This window comes from Cricetulus griseus (genome assembly GCF_003668045.3).
Source record: "Cricetulus griseus strain 17A/GY chromosome 1 unlocalized genomic scaffold, alternate assembly CriGri-PICRH-1.0 chr1_0, whole genome shotgun sequence".
Taxonomy (NCBI): Eukaryota; Metazoa; Chordata; class Mammalia; order Rodentia; family Cricetidae; genus Cricetulus; species Cricetulus griseus.
This window is the reverse complement of record NW_023276806.1, coordinates 20,125,547-20,139,856: the sequence shown is the minus strand read 5'-3', so window position 1 is coordinate 20,139,856 and position 14,310 is coordinate 20,125,547. Positions and strand designations below refer to the sequence as shown.

The following is a 14,310-nucleotide window of genomic DNA, read 5'->3' as shown; positions in this document are numbered from 1 at the left end:
ATTCTAAGTTCTGTTGTGCTACATTTTTTATAAAGTGTTTAGTCTGCATATATGTATGTGTATACAGCATGTATGCCTGGGGCCAAGATCAGGCATGTATTGTGTGTATTGCATGCATGCCTGGTGCTGAGATCAGGTGTGTGTTATGTGTACTGTGTGTGTGCCTGGTGCCGAGATCTGGCATGTATATATGTGTTCTTCACCAATGCCTGGTGCTGAGATCAGGAGGACCCTCGGGAATTGGAGTTACAAATGGTTGTGTTCCACTATGTGGTTACCAGAAACTGAACCTGGGCCCTGTGCAAGACAAGTGCTCCCAGTTTTACATGGGATTGCTTTCTATCATAATGCTAGCAGGTTTTTCCCCCCATTTTAATCAGCAAGTGTAATAACTTATCATTTCTGTTGGAGTTTTTCAAGAAACTGATAAACATACTAGACTATATACAAAAATAATGGTATATAAAGATCTAAGAAAGGAAAGTGTCACTTAATAAAACATATGATAAACACATGTTAATAAAGCCACCATGGCTTTCATATAAAAGCAAGACAAATGAATTACAAAGCAGGGAAAACCCAGATAAAACCACACATATGAAGACAATTGAATGTAAGGTGTTCCCACAATCCAAGGGTTAAAAGGCTAATTGTTTAGTGGGACATACTGTTTAGTATGACACACTTACTGAAGAAAATACGATGAGATCTTACAAAGTACCATGTTCAAAGATGGAAGATAAAAAGTACACATTAGGAACAATACAGGTGCGATAAAAAATGTCAAAAGTGAAAAGCTTAAGAAAGTAGGAGCCTATTTCAAGAAGAAGGAATTCCATTCTATTTTGGACATCTTATTCAGAATTAAGGAGATGGCAGAAGAAAGAGATATCTGCAAAGTTAAATACGAAGACACTTGCCTTTACTAAAAACAGAATGTATAAACCAAACAACAAAGTAAGAAACCCCCAAAGGAAAGGGACAGGACAAGTCAAATTCTATTATAGGTGCGTTAGTTATTCTCTTATTCTTCGTGGAAATTCAAGTCGTCCTTTCAAGAGCCCCATTTCTTGCTCAACTCATTTAGTTGTACATTGCTACTGTTGCAGTATAAAAAAGAATGCTAATGTTTTAAACCCAGAAGAGTAACAGTAATGACAAAGCCAACTCCAAAGTCTGGCAATTATGTGATAAACACACTGGCTTTGATTTCAACGATGAAGTTCTCCGAAGAGACTTCCTGGAGCTCCATTTGTCATTTCTAAGCAAAGGATAAATGCATTATATAAAGCAAATTGGCATGGGAAATAATGCAGTATCAGGTTTCATCTATGTGCAGAATTCCAACATTTCCCCTCGAGGCTTAAACAAATATTACATGAGTGAGGGCTCTTGTTAAATGTTGTTTTGAAATAGATTTCATTAATGGCTTCTAGTGATAATTTATTTCCCTCTTTATGCACAAGTCTCTTCTCACAGTAATAATGGATAAGTTATTTGCATATAAATAGTTTTCAGCTGAAGCAGAAACCAAATATGTTTCTCCCCACCCCCTGGACATCATTAAAAAAGAGAAAAAAAATAGAGACGGGAAGGAGATTTGTAATAATTAGCAGGCAGGATTTATAATAATATTTTTCATCAAAACTTTTTGCAGGAAATCTTCTTTGGTGTTTTTATTGGTGCACTTCATGTGTTGGCCTTTGTTAAAGTCATAAATGCCCTGCTGTTTACTCACTTGTGTTTTTATTCCACCTGTGATAGAACTCTCACAGACAGATTTACTATGATTTTCTCTGCGTTGTCTTACAGTTATCTTTGTTTCTGAAAGAGGAAGAATGTTCTGTTTTAGAGAGGTAGATGTCAATTCTGTGTCTGTATTCTTAATTAAATAAATCATTTATTTGTGAAGAGTATTGAAGCATATGTTTATGATGGAGAGAAACAGTATGCCTTTCGGTTAAAATTGTATAAATGTGTAGATTTTGGCTGTTGTATAGTTAATAATCTCAAGATATTGAAGCCGTTTTATTATAGAGTATGTTTTTTTCCTAAGTAAGTATTATATATAGTAGGACCTTTTGTGTATACTTCCGTTTCTAGTAAAAATGGTCAGTAGGTGAGAAAAAACAAGAAACCAGTAATTTCAGATTTATTGATGTGATGTGTGCTCTTGTCTTTAGTCTGAGCTATGATACATCCCTGAATCATTTTTACTGTAAGTGACTAACAGGCAACATGTATGATACAGTGTATATATGAGTAATTTGTTGGCAAAATTAAGACACCAGCTGCTTTCTGGTGGGTAGGATGTCTTTTAATGTGTCTTTCTGACCAGTAGAGGTCACTCAGTGTAAAGTGAATAATGACTTCTATTTTCAAAAGAGACAGCAAATGTGACCATTCTATTTGAGCAAGTCTATTACAGTTGGTATCTGTTACTTGTAGAAATGCCGTTTTCATCTTGTGTATGCTTGCTTAGTTGAGTAAGGCTGCTTCATAAAGTTCAAAGACATCTTTAAATATGAAGTCAAAGATACGACCCTGGTCAAAATAATCTATGTAAATCTTTGTGCTTTTGAACCTTATGCAGGTGTTTAAAAAGGAGTGAAACATAAAATTGTCCCCCAGAGAACTGGACACGATTGGATTCCACCACAGAGAGGCAGCCTTCACCATAAAATAGAGCAGAGGATTTGGGTTCAGGGAGAACAAGCACTTGGCCTTCACTGTTTTCTTCTCGTTCTCAGTAGAATGGAATTAGAAAGTAGCTGTGTGGGGCAGCCCGGGCACCTGGCATTGTGGCAGTTTGTAAAGGTTTTAGAACTATGGCATTTTTGTTTTTCCCAAGTGTGTTTATACTTTCAACTTTTAAAGTATAGGTGTAAAAGGAAAAGTATACCCACGGGCAAATTTGCCAGCTTTACTCTAGCTTGTGATAATGGTTCCCTAAACTCCAGGAACATACTACATTCAGGGAATGGAGGTGTTTTCAGTTAGTTCATTTGACATTCCTCTGGCAAGTCTGGTGTTTGGAGAGGTTCTGAATTCTGAAGGCAATGTGAAGCAACTAGAAGAGGCAAGTCACAGTGTAGCCTTTGAGCTCAGTTGCCTGTAGACTCTAAGTTTTGTTCTCTTTACGTTCACTCGGGTGTTTTAAGCTTAACTTTCTGGGCTATTTTACCCCTTTTTCACAAAGGAAAAAAACCAAAGCTTAGGAAGTTTAGAGAATTTACCAAGGTCACATGGCTAGTATGGAGAAATCTTGAACTTGAAGTCAGGTTAAAGATTTATTCTGGAGAACATTAGGGTAAAATAACACAGGGAAGAACTCTTAAAAGAATTAAAACTTGAATGATTGTGAAATATATTTACAAGTTTTGCCCAAGATGTTGCCCATGGTGACATCAATACTGTTAAAAACATAGCAGGAAGCAGGTCACATTCTTGTTTCTAAAATACTAGTCTCTCTCAGTTACTTCCTTCTTTAAGAGCCATTGAACATGAAGTTCTGCCACTATATGGTGGGGATGCCAGCATTAGAGAAAAGATAAAGAAGCCCAAATCCTTGAGGCAACTTAGGTTTTAGCTATTATCTGAAATAAAAGGAAGACAAGAAAAGGAAATGGTTACACCGTTGGTAGATTCAAAGCCACCTGTAGGACCAACTCTTAACAGGGAGGAGACGAGGACCTGTCCTACCTAGATGTAGATCCCACTCTTTACTGTAACAGTGGGCTGTGGTTCCTCATTCCAGCATAGCATGCCCAGGGGATCATAGTAAGCACAGGCCTCTCTGTACCATGAAGAAAAGGTTTTATTCCTACTTGAGTCTACACATACGTTTTGGCCAAAAAGGAGCACAAAGTGTACTGAGATACTGTATATTTGTCAGTTAACCAATTACTTATTTATTTTTGAGACAATACCTCAGCATACAGGTCAGACAAGCCTCAAAGCATGATTCTTTTAACTGTAGGCATGTAACACCATGTCTCAATTAATGTAAAAATAGGAGACACAGCACAAAAACTATTCTATCATTTAAGTTATTAATGAAAGCCATTCATGAGTTGCATAGTTGTAAACTGACACTTAGTTTTAAATGAAATGTGGCTTCCCTATCACTGGGGTTCCTGTAATTCATACTGGAATGCTGTGTTGTGATGCATACATCTTAACCACTGAGACATCTCTCCAGCGGCCCTCCCCCATCCCCTGGGATGCACACATCTTAAACTTTCGTGAAATTTACTTACAAAGTACCTATATTACCAGAGAATAACGTTTCAGAAGCAATTTAACAATTCATTTGACAGGGCTAATAGGTGTATATTTTGATAAATATACACACACACTATAAACAGCCACTGCTTACTGAAGCTTTATGTCAGTCAAGATAAAGCCATGTGATTGTGTATGTATATGTTCTAGCAGTGACAGCCCCATTGCCTGATCAACGTGAAGAACAAGTGTTTTAATAGCAACATGGTTTAGGTAGACTAATCCCCTAATCTCCTTGGTTTGAAGTGTAAGTATTATATTACATTTCTTAAGGCCCCTTTGACAGGAATTCCTGATACTCTGTGGCACTTTAAGATATCATCCTGAAATATTCCATACATGGGGGAGTATTTAAAGAATCATCATCCTTATTCTGTCTTTGAATATGTAACAGTAGTGGGGAGGGGCAATAGCTCATCTGTTGAGCAAGCATGGGGCAGTATTTTTGATTTTAAACAGCGAAGTTAATGAGATAGCAAACACAGACATGAGAATTTTCTTAACATGTATGTAGTTTTGGATTGCATATTTCCTTCCTGTAAGTTCAGTTTTATAGACTGACACAGTTGTCATAGTCTGACGTGCCATTGGATCAAGTTGAATCTTAGACGCAGTAGAAAACAGTAAATCTTGATGTGTCTCTAATATGATGGCATGCTTTGAGGAGACTCTTCTTTGATATTCAAGTATTTGCAAAACCAAACAATAAAATCACAGAGAGAAAATAAGTTGAATAAAATATGAACTCTCTACTTGATATTTTAAAACCATGCTACTTAAATGAGCTATTTCCTCTTTTTAAATTCCCCAAATTGTGCCTACATCTGGAATATTTACTTTTAAATGGGTTTGATCATCTTTATATGACACAGAGTTTATTACTCATGAATAAGAATGATTTCATTATTTCTAAATATTGACTCAGCATGAAGACATTTTAAAATCAGAGACTTCCAGATTTATTTATAGAATTGGTTAGTTTAGAGACCACTCTTATGTACCAAAATGGTCACACAGGACTGTGAGCACAGATTTTATTTGGATTACTCAGAGTTTCTGTTCCCTTCTGTTTTTGCCCTGTGGCATTGGGTGACATTTCATAGAGACTGAATTGGCAGAGATCTGGAAAATATGTAATTATAAGAATCACCTGCTATGGAATTTCCTATTATATACTAGTCATGATTCAGGCAGACTTTTCATAGATGTTGGATGAGAAGTTTTCTTTTTCTAAAAGCTGTGATTAAAACATGGCATTTTATATATAAATAGGAGATGGATTCTGTACAATCCAGCTTTGAATCAGAGGTGGTGTAGTGATGTAAGTCTTTGCCCTGTATCACAGAAGCAGCAGTATACATAATTGGAAATATATTTTAAGATTAAGTGCAGTAAATCTTACAACAGACTGAATGCTAAAATGCAGGAAGATGAATGGTGAGGTGTTTTTCTTTCCTTAATGCTCCTCAGAGAAATTTCAACCAAAAAAATAAGTCTACCAAATTACATTTGAAGAATTTAATCTGTATATATAATATATATGTATATATGCAGATAATATAATTTGTTTAACAATAGGTGAACATGTTTTTCAGTTGCTAGTAGTAAGTGCAGAGGATAGACTATGCTTCTTCATAATTGAAAATAAAATGTCCCCATACAATAATGTTTGGATAATAGCCTTATCTGTTGCATTAACCTTTGTATATCTGGGTCAGCAAAGTTTCAATTGTCAATTAACTAACTGGAATTATACAGCCAGTACACAGTGGCAGTTTTTTCTGGTTACTACAGCAATACATACATTTTTCTATGCATAGCTTAGTTTGTATATAAAAGTCTGTTCTTATCAAATTTTGTTTAAATCACTGTGTGTTATTCTGTTACATTTTAAATTCATACAGATCATATTATCCTACAGTCACCTATACTGTTACTTTACTGTAAGAAGAGGTATGAAAAATTACACATGCCTTGGTAGATCATTGCCCATTAGCCTCCTATAATGATGTTTTAACTTTGGATAGCTGCTAAGCTGATATGGTTTGTTTGAACTAGAGCCTGGATGTCATCTTCTCCAAATTTGGAAGTGCTCTCAACAATGAAGCAAAAGATTAAAATGATTCATATGAATGCATTAGTTCTAAAAAGCTATTGATCTTAAAAGCATAAGGGATACATGCTCATAAGTATATCGCTTCGTATAAATGTTGACTAGAGAGATACAGAAGCATTACATTTATATTCCATTAATATCTTTGTATTTACTTTATGAGCTTACTTTTTATGTTTATTGATGATATGCTATGCCCAAGATTACTTTTATATTCCTGGAGTGTCTCTTGAATTCTCCTGTTGTAATTTCACCCATTGCAACTGTTGTGAAATACCCCACACTTACATGGTAAGGAATGTTCATGAAGTCTGTCTTTGGAGTGTTTGATTTCATTGAGTTCTTTGTTGAAACAGAAGCTTGGTTGGACTAGGAGTGGAGCAAATTAACCTGTCTGTATTTACACTATCAAGTTGTGTGATCTGCTCACAATCTGTTCATCTGTTCACTAGATTCTCTTCCTCTTTTTCTGCACTCCCCTTTCTTCTATTGCTCCCTTAGCTTGGAGTCTCTTGTGTAGCTTTCTCTTTCCATACACCGTCACTGGGAGCAACTTCCATTACTGCCATGTGAGTAACTGGAGTCTTTGTCTCCAGATCAGCTTCCTACTGAGCTTTTGAAGTTGCAGTTTTCTTTTGGATATTATTGGATATTATTGCATGGACAGCCTTCCAACTATTGCAGATAACTCACGATGCCCCATCTAATGTCTTCTTGCCATGCTTCCCTGGTTTGGGGCATAAGATTACTATTTTCATAGACACTTTATTTTCTCCAATAAAAAGTTTTGGTTTATTTATGTTTGTGTATGAATAAATGTGTGTGGGTGCTTGTAGAGGTCAAAAGAAGGCTTTAGATTCCCTAGAGCTGAGGTTAAAGACAGATGTGAGCCACCTTCCCTGAATTCTGGGAACCTACTCGTCCTCTGTGAGAACTGCAATGCTGTTAACCATTAGCCAGCCCAAACACTTAGAACCATTTCTCCAGCTCTGCTACCCTGAGCTATCTCTCCTGCCCAGCCACCTAGGGACAACTCTCCAGCCCAGCCACCTAGAGACATCTCTCTAGTCCAGTCACCTGGGGGCATCTCTCCACCCCAGCCACCTAGAGCTATATCTCCAGCCCAGCCACCTAGTGACAACTCTCCAGCCCAGCCACCTAGAGCCATTTTTCCAGCTGTATCACTATAGATTATTGTGTTTTTCTAGTCACTCTCCATACTTAATGGTCTTTGAACTCTTTGAGAATAATGAGTTTTTCTTCCATACCTTACAAATGTTCATAAATGCATTATGGTGTTCCTGAAATGAACCATCTTCAAATTGCCTCTTCTTATAATGTACTGACAGACTTTACTTCTTAAACTACAACTTTCTCATGAGTATCCTTTATTCTAAAATTTCTTAAATAAATTTAGTTGTTTTAGAAAGTTTCTCTCTCTCTCTCTCTCTCTCTCTCTCTCTCTCTCTCTCTCTCTCTCTGTGTGTGTGGTGTGTTTGTCCTCATGTGCATATATGTGCAGGTCATTGGAGGTCAGAGGACAACTTGTAGGAGTTGGTTCTCTTTTACCATATGAATTTCAAGGATCCAACACAGGCCATCAAACTTATTGGCAAGTTCCTTTATGTACTGAGCCTTCTCACTAGCCCATACACAACTTTTAAGAGAACTACTTATGGAAGTAGGTTGCATTTTTAACAAAAAACTGTGGGTAAAGGTATCATAGAATCCAAACATGTAAAGGATGGAGTTTGTGTCTATTTAACTGTAGTATTCAATTTCCTGCACTCAGCTTTATATGTAAAATAGCTCTGGTCACTTTCTTATAACTTTTCTTATAACTTAGGGGTATTGTAATGTGCATGTTGGGACAATAAGTTACGTACAATAATATTTATTTAGGATCATGCAGTTTCCACTCAATCTGTAATACATTGCTTCATTTAAACTCTACCTTTGAACTGTGAGGTATATGTGTGTGTGTTGTACATATATATATATATATATATATATATATATATATATATATATATATATATAAAATTTGTTTGCCCAGAATGCTACTAAATCATCTGTCTGCCTCTTCAAATCTTCATTTTTCTAATGCAGAGGCCACCACTCCCTCACTGAATGTAAATGAATATTTAGGAAATAAATGAATTAAGTATATTTTTATGATGTGTCTCTTGAGGAATTGCAGTTTTTTTCTTCTTTTCTGGAAATTGTTTTCATGCTACATTTAACAACTGAGAAAATAGACATAGTCAGTTTATATTTATCATGGATCAAAGTCCTTATCTGTTTAGAGGAACATGATAAGAATGTTGGTTTCTTATTTTGTAGATTATGGATACAAACCAAAGAGTAATAGCTAATTGACTAACGCCAGTATAAAGCTACTTTAAATTTATGTCTTTTTTTCTTAGGACCTGCAACATACAGTCCGATTCCAATGAAGTCTTGTGCCGTAATCTCATTTGTTAAAAGTTCAGAGCGTTTTGAAGATGTTCCCCAAGACTCCTCTCCTGGCCCAACGACATACGAGGTTTGTCAGTGCTTTCTCTCAGTGTGATAGGAATACAATGGTTTATATGAAGTAAGGAACATGTGCTTATTAAGCTCTTCCTATGTGTTTAGTGATAGTGATGACTAATCAAATTACTTGAGGAAGACATCCTCGGAGATGTATTTTAACATTTTAAGAAACACAATTGAAGAATTATAACTTTAGCATTATTAATTTTATCAAGACTGGCTCCATTTTTTATATTTAACACATGTATGTTAGTATACAATCACATTATAAAAATAAGTTTCACTGCTTAAAGATTAAACAGAAAAATTTTAAAGCACCTGTATGGAAAAGGTAGTTTTATTGAATTAAGAGAAAACTGACAGTAAATCTTAATTAACTTAATTATCTGCAACAAGAATAAAAACTATCACAAATATGCATGATATTTGTAATACCATCCATAAAGGTACTTATGATAAGACTTGACTGTAGAAAACCTGTGAGTTTCTCTTATTATTACTACTTTTAGCTCATGTTTATTTCAGTTCATTTCTACCTTATAAGTATTAACTCAGTTTGATCTGGGCTCTGAAAATATGAGACAAAAAATATGTTCTTTAAAGTGTTTAGCAATCTGGTAAGAAAAATATATAAATATTTTAATTATAATAAGATACTTAGAGTATTGGAATAGATGAAGTATACAAAGGAATATGGAGTAAGGAGGTGGCCAAAATGAATCTATAAAACTTGACAGTATTTTTGTAAAATATGAAAATGTTATGGGACTTTTCTTTTTAGAGAGGCCAAAAAACATGATACAGAAAAATGAAATGATATATACAACCTCATAGAGTCACCAAAATATACGAAATTCTAGGAAAACTGCTATTTTCTTTTGTAATTAAAATACAATGAATGATATTGGACCTGTAGGTGTGTACGATTACAGTGTTAAAATACTATTTTTCTCTGCTCTGAACTGTAGGCACTGAAGATTCCTTTTGTTACTATAATTAGATTGTTACTAGGCATTAGAAAAAATGCTGGGAATTATAGTAACATTAATCTAACTAAATCTAATTTAAGTTTTTAATATTGAAAATATGGCTCTTCTCTATAGTTTCCTGCTAAGTTGCAAATAAGAATAATAAAACATACACATACACACGTATACGCATATGCTTTTTGATATAGGATAAAAGATAGTTCTAAGATTTTCCCCCAAATATATGTATTAATCTGTGCAGCAATGGGTTATTAACATATTTATTTTAAAATCTGACAAACCTGCTATTAAAAGTGCAATCTGCTTTAAAGTTTGTAGGTCAGTATTTCATTTCCCTTGGAATTGTGTCATGTAGTTTTGCTTTTAGGATTTGCACTTCAAGCATAAAAATCATCACATATTGCTTAAAGAGAGTTCTTATATGCTACCTGCCACTCATCATTATAAAAAGAATGTATCTCACTCTGCATGGACTCTGGCCTTCCTTTACTTCTCCCTCATTTATGCTCATAGCATCTGGGTTTTACTAGTCTTTCAACTTTCCAATTTTCCACATTTTGGGGAAATTAAGTCTGTTGTTGAAAATATAATCTTAGACTGTCATTGTGGGAATTCTTCACCAGTTCACAATATGATATGCTGTGTGTTGTGCTGAGTAGTTTCTTTTTGTTTGTTTGTTTGTCTGTTTTTGGTTTTTCGAGACAGGGTTTCTCTGTGTAGCTTTGGATGTGCTGAGTAGTTTTAAGTGAGTCATTTTAATAGCTCTTGTTTTTGATGAGAGATCAACTGGATCATAAAGACAAATTTTTAATTTACAGTATTGATTGATTACATATTTTAGATAATTTTCACAGAGTCTTGACCTTTTCTTTTATTGTTATTTTCAGTTGTGAATTCATAGATATATATGTACACACATACACACACACAATTTACTGAGTTCATTTAGCATTGTGGTTATTGTGGGCTCTTCAGGAAACTGATTCTCCATCTCTCAGCAGCCACTGATTGTTTGTAGCTCCTCATTTGAAGGTGAAGCCTTGTGAAATTTCCCCCACCACCAGTGGCATGTTAATGGGAATATCCTTGTACAGGTCTTGTTTAAGCTGCCATATTGTTGAGATTTCATGGGTGGAACATTCTGCCATGTGTAGAAGATATTATCTCAAAGCAAGTGTTCTGGTCATCTGGCTCTTACAATCTCTCTTTCCCCTCTGTCATGATATTCTCTGAGTGTTATGTGTAGAGGTTGTTTTGTAGTTGTGTCTGTTGAGTTTGGGACCTCATATGATCTGAATTTTGAACAGCTTTGGATCTCTGCAATGGTCTTTATCTGCTATAAGAAGTGTCTTTGATGAGGTGTGAGATCTACATGAACTTTGGATAGTAGGATGAGTGTGTCTAAGAGATTTTGAAATTGTATTGGTTTAGAACAAAGGCAGTAGCAGATATTCTTCTGTGGCCTTTGACCTCTCCAGCCACTAGTTGTCTTCTAGGTTTATAGTAGCAGGAATAAATTTTCTCCTCTTTAGTGGGCCTTAAGTTCAACTAGACAGCTATTAGTTACAAGACAAAAATGCCAGTATTTTGCCATTGGTGATATCTTTCTGGGCTAATTATTGTCACAATTATTATTCTATTGATGAATGAAAATATGGTACATGTCCACAATGGAATTCTATTCAGCTATAAAGAAATATGAAATCATGAAATTTGTATATAAATGCATGGAAGTGGAAAAATATACTGAATGTGTTTGTTCAGACCTGAAAAGACCAATGGTGCGTGTTCTCTCCTGTATGTGGATCTCAGATCCAAATCATTAGATTCAGGTGTGTGACCTGAAGTAACTATGAAAGCTGGAAAGATGAAAGGAACTATGGAATGATCTCTAGAGAGGGGAAAGTAGGACACAGATACTATGAAAGGGGAAATGAGAAAAACAGGATGGAGTATATTAACTGAGATGTGGGGAAGGGGAGGTAATTCAGGAAAAGAGGGAGAGATGAATACTACTTAAGGATGTTTGAAAATGCCAAAGGGAATTATTATTTTATGTTTACCTAAATAGATATAGTGTGTGTGTGTGCGTGCATACAAATTATTGTTTACATTGAGATATAGCACAAGGAGTGATAATACTTCCCTAAGGATCCATAGACTATCTCACACAAACCTCTGACTTTACATGAGAAATGTTGCTTTGTGTTGTTGCTCAAAAGAGTCCCAGAGACACTCTAAACGATATAGGCTGTTGCCATTGCCCTTGGTTGCCTCTCTGAGCTTGAAGGTAACTCCAAGTTACTGGAATCAAACACACCCTGGACATAGGCCTGGAGGAATCCAATTAGAGCTGGCCTGGAGGTGTCATCTGTGAGGACTTGCTGTCATAGTATAAGGTTCTATGCAAGCAGCCAAGGAGGAAAAGCAATCAATAGTCTTATATAGTAATGGATTTTTATGTCTGGTTTTCATAATTCATTTTTTTCACTTTCATAGCATCATAAACTTTGGTTTATCAACCACAAATCTTACTTGTAAAATGAGGTATGTGGATTAGGATCTTTGTTGGAGGCTGGCCAGTGTTAATAGATATAGTGAGAAAAGCAGTTTTTTAAAATGAACTTTCAGAACCTAGATCTTAGAAATGTCAGTTATTTTCTTCTCTGCAAAAATCCTAAAAGGAAACATTTTGAATTTTTGATGATCAAAACAAAACTCTTCTAGGAAGTGCCACTCTTTTAGCCCTCTCTTTCCTTATTGTGTCCAGTTCCAGTGATGGAGCCCCTCACAATAGGAGTGCTCAACCCTCTGTTTTTAAGCAATTCTTTACATTCTGGACATTCATTTTTGTACTTGGTTTTGTGTGCCTTCATTGCCACTGGCTAGCATTGATAAGACCTGCTCATTCCTGGGACAGTTAGAATTTTAGCCAGGTTAATTTTCAATAATTTTCACTCCAATAACAAGAAAATCAGGCATGATCTTAAAATAATAAATTCTTCTAACATACTATTTTCAAGTTTCACGTGTTGTTTTTTTGACATGTCTTTCTTTTTTCTTTCTTTCCATCTTTTCATATGCCTTTTAAATTCTATAACAAGTTAGAAGGAATATCTATTCTGAGGATCATAAATCTACAGTCATCCATATGGTGTGAATATGAAGTGGTATAGCCCATATCTGGCTAGGGTGGTTTCACCATGAGTGAGCACCCGCACTCGCCATCTTCCCTTAAGCTGTGGCTCTGCTTACCTGGTCAGAGGAGGCTGTTTGCAGCAACAGTGGTTAAGACCTTGAAGTTGAATTTTTCCATTATTTTGTGTAGTCATTACTGCTCAGGGATGGTCTTTGGCTTTTGAATAGATAGGGCTGCCTACCAACTCTTCTTCCAGTCCTCTCTTGTTGCTCATGTTTTTAATGACTTGCTCACATGGGTTGAAAATGTTGCCCTGAAGGCCAACTTTAACTACCTCCTGCATCAGCAATCCTACAGTCTTATAACATAATCCATTTTATGTCTTGGAAAACACCAATTTCATGATAACTGATTCTGATATAATATTAAAACTTAACGATCTTGACCTTGTGTTGTGTTGAAGAGTTGTTGTCAGTACAGTGCATAAAAACGATACTATTACATGCATATGCTTTACTGACCTTCCTTATTCTGGACATACATTACAGAAAATATTAAAGTATTAAATATGTAATTTGAGAGAAAATTAGTATATGATAAATTAGTCAAAACAATTTAGAAAAAAATTAAATCTCAATTTCTAACACCAAGTATGAAATACATTTATTACACCACTCTGAAGTATCTCATGCAATAGAGGAAGAAGAGTCCTAGCTAACTGGGAGCTTCAGGCTGCTGAGAGACCTTGCGTCTAGGTGGTAGATGGCATATGTGAGTATGATACCCAAGATATCCAGTGGCCCACTTGTATGTACATACGTGCACACCTGCAAAATTATTCAAAATAATTAATTAAATATCAATGAGAAAATAAAAATTATCATTTGCCAAACAATGACTTTAGTATTATTAATATTAAAAAGAAAAAAATATAAAAAGATGAAGATCAAGTAAAATACTCATCCCAGCAGGGGATCCAGGCTGGAGCCTCACTGGACAGTTTCATGAAGACTTAAACATGTGGGCAGCTGTGAGCTTTGGGAAAACAAACCTGGAGTTAGTCACTACAACAACAACAACAAAAACAAGTTCATGCTAAATGTTATGTACTAGTTACCAATAGGTTGGTTTTATCTAGGTATTTTGATTTTTGAATAAATTTCAATAAGGTGAAAGATCTTTCCAGCAATACTGAAACATTTGTTTTGAAAGTTCTAGTGACTACTGATTTATGACTGTAAATCAAAACT

General features: G+C 35.4%; 1 protein-coding gene across 1 annotated transcript in view; it reads left to right on the top strand.

Annotated features, from left to right (window-relative positions):
- The window catches only part of LOC100750831 (sperm-tail PG-rich repeat-containing protein 2), a 438,268-nt gene that overhangs the window by 242,336 nt on the left and 181,622 nt on the right, over window positions 1-14,310 (top strand). Inside the window, exon 12 of the mRNA XM_035451543.1 lies at window positions 8,824-8,942. Coding sequence (XP_035307434.1) covers window positions 8,824-8,942 — 119 coding nt within the window. The remainder of the gene's footprint in view (window positions 1-8,823; window positions 8,943-14,310) is intronic.